Source organism: Myotis daubentonii, chromosome 14 (assembly GCF_963259705.1).
Source record: "Myotis daubentonii chromosome 14, mMyoDau2.1, whole genome shotgun sequence".
NCBI classification, from domain to species: Eukaryota; Metazoa; Chordata; class Mammalia; order Chiroptera; family Vespertilionidae; genus Myotis; species Myotis daubentonii.
Genome location: NC_081853.1, coordinates 47,887,007 through 47,892,779, shown reverse-complemented (window position 1 = coordinate 47,892,779; position 5,773 = coordinate 47,887,007). Strand labels below are relative to the sequence as shown.

General features: G+C 40.8%; 1 protein-coding gene across 1 annotated transcript; it reads left to right on the top strand.

The window, feature by feature from the left end:
- The first annotated feature begins 365 nt into the window (after positions 1–365).
- LOC132215170 (protein BEX2-like) lies at positions 366–1,089 on the top strand. Its single transcript, XM_059662925.1, has one exon. The coding sequence runs from the start codon at positions 481–483 to the stop codon at positions 844–846; it is 366 nt and encodes a 121-aa protein (XP_059518908.1). The 5' UTR covers positions 366–480; the 3' UTR covers positions 847–1,089.
- The last annotated feature ends 4,684 nt before the right edge of the window (positions 1,090–5,773 follow it).

The following is a 5,773-nucleotide window of genomic DNA, read 5'->3' as shown; positions in this document are numbered from 1 at the left end:
TAGAGCCTCTGATCTACAGAGAGAAACAGTAACTGATGAAGAGAAAAAATATCAAGCTATGTCAACACACAGAGTTCAAGGAGAGAATTAAAAGATCCATAAGAAAGGATTTCGTAAAAAATCCGTGCAGACTTTATTTGGGTCCAGAAGACAAGCCTATAAGCTTTCTCCTCTTGGCCTATTCAGCAAAGCCTTCCTATGGAACAGACTGCAGGGTCCACTGCCAGAAAACCAATGTGGGTTTTTAAATGAATTTATTGGGGTGATACTGGTTAATAAAATTATGTCCTCGCTCCAGCACCAGACCCAGCGGAGGCTCACACCCTTCTGGTTGCAGCGCCCCGTGGTCCTGAGGGCGCGCGGGCCAGGGAAGCCCCAAGAGGCGGAGGCGGAGGAGGACTTAGGGTCCCAGAGTCGCAGCCCAGCGCTCCAGGCGAGAATGGGGAGGAGGGGCCGCCTGCAAGGATAGGCCCAGGAGCAATGGCGTCCAAAGAGGAACAAGTGGTTAAAAATCTCAACATGGAAAATGCCAACCAGGAAAACGAAATAAAGGATGAAAAGGAGCAAGATGCTAATAAAGGAGAGCCTGGTGAATATTGTGTGCCACGAGGAAATCGTAGACGGTTCCGTGTTAGGCAGCCCATCCTGCAGTACAGATGGGACGGGGGTCAGAGGCTTGGGGAGCCACCGGCAAGGATGAGACAGGAGAATAGGGAAAGAGTTGGGGAGGAGATGAGGCAGCTGAGGGGAAAGCTGAGGGGAAAGCAGTTAAGTCATAGTCTGCGGGCCGTTAGCACGGACCCCCCTCACCTTGACCATCACGATGACTTTTGCCTTATGCCTTGAGTTCTGATGTTTTCCCTTAAGTTAATAGGGAGAAACAGCTTCCTAAACTTGTTTGTGATGTACCTTCTTGTAAGCCTTTAGTGTTACTTGTTTCCTGTGGGTCTCCCAATACCAGCTTCTAATTGAACGTTGTATTTTGACCCAAAATTTGTAAGTTTCTGTGAGCAGGGGAGTTTTATCTATTGCATGGAAAGATGCTCATTACATATTGTGGTTAATAAAGCAGTTTTAAAAAGCAAAAAAAAATAAAAAATTATGTAGGTTTTGGGCCCTGACCCGTTTGGCTCAGTGGATAGAGCGTCAGCCTGCAGACTGAAGAGTCCTGGGTTTGGTTCCGGTCAAGGGCATGTGCCTTGGTTGCGGGCACATCCCCAGTGGGGAGTGTGCAGGAGGCAGCTGATCGATGTTTCTCTCTCATCAATGTTTCTAACTATCTATCCTTTTCCCTTCCTCTCTGTAAAAAATCAATAAAATATATTCTAAAAAAATTATGTAGGTTTCAAGTGTACAATTTTATAATACATCACCTGTATATAGCATTGTGTGTTCACCACCCAAAGTCAAATCTCCTTCCATCACCATATATTTGACCCCCTGTACCCTTTAGTACCACCCCCACCCCTTCTTCCCTCTGGTAACCACCATACTGTTTTCTGTGACTTTAAGATTTGATTTTTTGCTTGTCTTATTGTTCATATGTTGCTTTCAATTTTATATCCTATGAGTGAAATCATATGGTTCTTGACTTCCACCGTCTGACTTATTTTGCTTAGCATGATATTTGCAAATGGCAGTATTTCATCTTTTCTTATGACTGAGTAGTATTCCATTGCATATATATACCACATCCTCTTTATTCAATCATCTATTGAAGAGCACTTCAGTTGTTTCCATATCTTGGGCACCATGAATAATGTTGCAGTAAACTCAGGGGTATATATCTCTTTACAAATAAATGGTTTTAAATTTGTTGGGTAGGTATGCTTCTCCTTTAGAAGGAATGTCAAGTCCATCATCGCTACTTAAAGAATTCAGAAGCTTCTCAAGGGCTCGTGACTGAGATGAAAATTAGCTCACAAAGTCAAAGATATTCCTAGGGTAAAAGGTTCAAAAAGAACTTCTGCTTTCTACATGCTAACTCAGAGGGAAAAAAATAGTGGGATCTGAAATGATTGGTGCTTTGTTCCTTGTTCAAATTGATTTTGCCTTCTTTAAAATCTCCATCAGCTTATAGATTAACAGATCCAGTCCAACCCTCCATCCTATATAATAAAAGGCTAATATGCAAATTGTTCCCTCAGGAATTCTATCGACCGAGAGTTCGACCATTCGCTATGATGTGCGGTGACCACCAGGGGGCAGCGCAGAATGAAGGAAGGCCCTGACCAGCAGCCAGCAGCCAAGGGAAGGAAGGCCCTGATCAGCCCTGATCACCGGCCAGGCCTAGGGACCCTACCCATGCACAAATTTCATGCACCGGGCCTCTAGTCTATATTATATATAAAAGCCTAAGCGATCAAATGACTGAACAACTGAACGACCAATCAACTGGTTTCTATGATGCACACTGACCACTAGGGGGCAGACGCTCAACGCAGGAGCTGTCCCCTGGTGGTCAGTGCACTCCCACAGTGGGAGCACCGCTCAGCTGACTGAGAGGCGCCAGACGCTGGGCTCACGGCTGGCAAGCGCAACTGCGGTGGCATGAGCCTCTCCCACCTTTGTGGCAGTGCTACCAAGCAGCAGCAGCGGCAGGTGCAGTGGGGCCGGGATGAGCACGAGCAGCACAGCACCCGGCCTGGACTCAGGCTTCTCCCTGGCTGCCTGCTGCTTCACGCACTACTACATCCCTCAGGGGATGTCAAACTGACAGCTTCGGCCCCATTCTGACCTGCAGGGATCGGGCCAAAGCCGGCAGTCCGACATCCCCCGAGGAGTCCCAGATTGCGAGAGAGTGCAGGCCAGGCTGAGGGACCCCACCGGTGCACAAATCCATGCCTCAAATTACCTCCTTAAGCAAGCTCTCATTTGAAGCTGGAACCAGGCCTCCTGTTTCTATGATCGTTCCTCTACCTCATGAGCTTACTTTCAACATCAATATCAAACTTAGAAGGGAGTTGACTACAAACTATAACCTGCTGAAGTATAAATTAATCATTTGGAGAGAGGGGCTGTGCAGGGTCCCCAAGCAAAGCTCTGCCTCTCCACCCAGGCCCATATGCCACTTCCCTTTGCCAGGGCAGCTCTTGGACTGCTGGGTGTCCTTCTGCTCAGGACATCGAGCAAATTAGGTCAAATGTAGTATTCAGCAACCTCTCTTAAGCTTTGAAGGTCATCTCAATGCTCAGCATTTTTGTATCTTTTCAAATAAATAATGAAAACGGAGATTTCTCAATATGGCATAACTGGACTGGTTCCCTGGGAGCTGCATTCACACCGCACCACCAAGTGCTAGCATATGTTTCTCCTTGTAGTGTGGATGACAAATTGAGATTTAGGGAATACATTTTCATGAAGAATTAAGAACATCAAGCAATACCTTGTTACAGAAATATACTAGGGAGGGATACAGGCAAAAAAGAGTCACGTTAGCAATGCACAAAATAGAAGTTTAAGGAACACAATTAAGGAAATAAGGTCTTTAAAAGTACTCAATCCTCAAAATATCACCAGGAAATCTCCATGAAGATTGAACTACACCTTACTGATGGATAGCAAAGTGAAATATTGCATAAATGTCAAATCTGCCAAAATCCTTTACAGGAGTTCTCAACCTGTGGGTCGCGACCCCTTTGGCGGTTGCACGACCCTTTCACAGGGGTCGCCTAAGACCATCCTGCATATCAGATATTTACATTACGATTCATAACAGTAGCAACATTACAGTTATGAAGTAGCAACGAAAATAATTTTATGGTTGGGTCACAACATGAGGAACTGTATTGAAAGGGCCAGAAGGTTAAGAACCACTGCTTTAACATATCCTTACCAGAATCCCAAACAAAACTCTGATGCTTTTTATTGTAGGCAAATTAATGCCCCCTTCCAAAATATGTATGTATCCTAAACCCCAGTACCTATAAATATGTTACCTCACATGACAAAAGAGACTTTGCAGATGTGATTAATGGTGAATACTTTCCATTTTGGGGAAAATTATCCTGAAATTTTCAGAGTCCGATCTAATCATATAAGTCCTTAAAACTGGAGAATATTTTCTGGCTCTGCTCACAGAGAAAAACAGTCAGAGAGATGAAACATTGTTGCCTTTAAAGATGAAGAGGGGGACTATGAGCCAAGGAATGTGGGCAGCCTAGAAGCGAGAAAGGGCAAGAAAATGAATTCTCCACTAAGAGCCTCCACAAAAGAACACAGCCTAGTTGCCACCTTGATTTTAACCAAGGGAGACCAATGTTGGACTTCTAACCCACAGAATGATATGTAATAAATCCATGTTGTGTTACGCTACCAAGTTTGTGGTGTTATTTTATAGAGGCAAAAGAAAACCAATACACTTTTTAAGCTTGACCAAATTGTGAAATATTATTAAATTAGCCTAAAAAGCCCTAGCTAATTTGGTTCAGTGGATAGAGCGTCGGCCTGTGGACTGAAGGGTCCCAGGTTTGATTCCAGTCAAGGGCACATGCCTGGGTTGCAAGCTCGATCCTCAATAGGGGGTGTGCAGGAGGCAGCCCATCGATGATTTCTCTCATCATTGATATTTCTATCTCTCTCTCCCTCTCCCTTCCTTTCTGAAATCAATAAAAATATTTTTTTAATTAGCCTATTTAAAAAAGTAGGGGGAAAATAGTGGGAAATATTTAAAATGTTCTCATTAAAATAGATCTGGTACCATAAAAAATATGGAACCAAATAAATGCTTCAGAAATAAACTCTATCACATTCAAGGTATTTACACCCTTAGAGGAAAAATCTCTAAACAACAGGGAAAGAAAAACTTATTTTAAAAATGTTTGGGAATATCTAATTAGCAAATTTAAAATAAAATTACTTTATATCCTCAGTTTATACCATAAATCAAAATAAATTTTGCATTGCTAAAAATGTAAATATCATTAAATTTTATAAAATGTGGCAAAGAATAAATTTACTTATGTTTAAATATGTGCAGGAATTTAAACTTTCTAAGCTTTAATTGATGGGAAAAATCAGATTTAATGCTATAAAATACTTTGCAACTTCTGAAATAATATAATGAAAATAAGAGAAAAACAAATTAAAATGCTTTTAAAAGACATACAAAGGATTAACATCTGTATTATATAACTTGCACAATTATGTACAAATAAGATGCCTAGTAGATGAATAAGCAAAGAATATGATTTGATCATCTATGCAGAAGGAATAGAAATTAGTAAACAAACATGTAAAAATGTTCCACCTTGCTGTGAGCAAAGAAAAACAAATTAAAATATTCATTAAGTACCATTTATACCTATTATATTATAAAAATAATGATAATACTCAAGGCTAACCAGGTTCTGATGAAGTCAGTGTATTTATTCACTATTGACTACAATTTAAATAAATTCTGTTTGCAATTTAACTATCAATATCAAAAGCCATAATATATTAATTTTCTTAGATCCAGTAATTCCGTCATTAAGAATTTATCATAAGGAATTAACCCAAAGGAAAGAGAAATGTCTATGTCTAAAGATATTTAGCTACAATAGTAAAAATCTAAGGACAACAGACAAAGAATGGTTAAATAAAGTTTTACGGGATGGAACATTAGACATTCACTGAAAAGTATGAAGGTTACATGGTGACATGGGAAATGTTAATACAAAGTGATGAATTAACACTTTAAAACATTCAGTTGAACCATACCAACTGAAATTTTTGTAGGAAAAATGTAAAATATTGAACATTTCACATGGTTCAACCTAATATTTCTGTCATG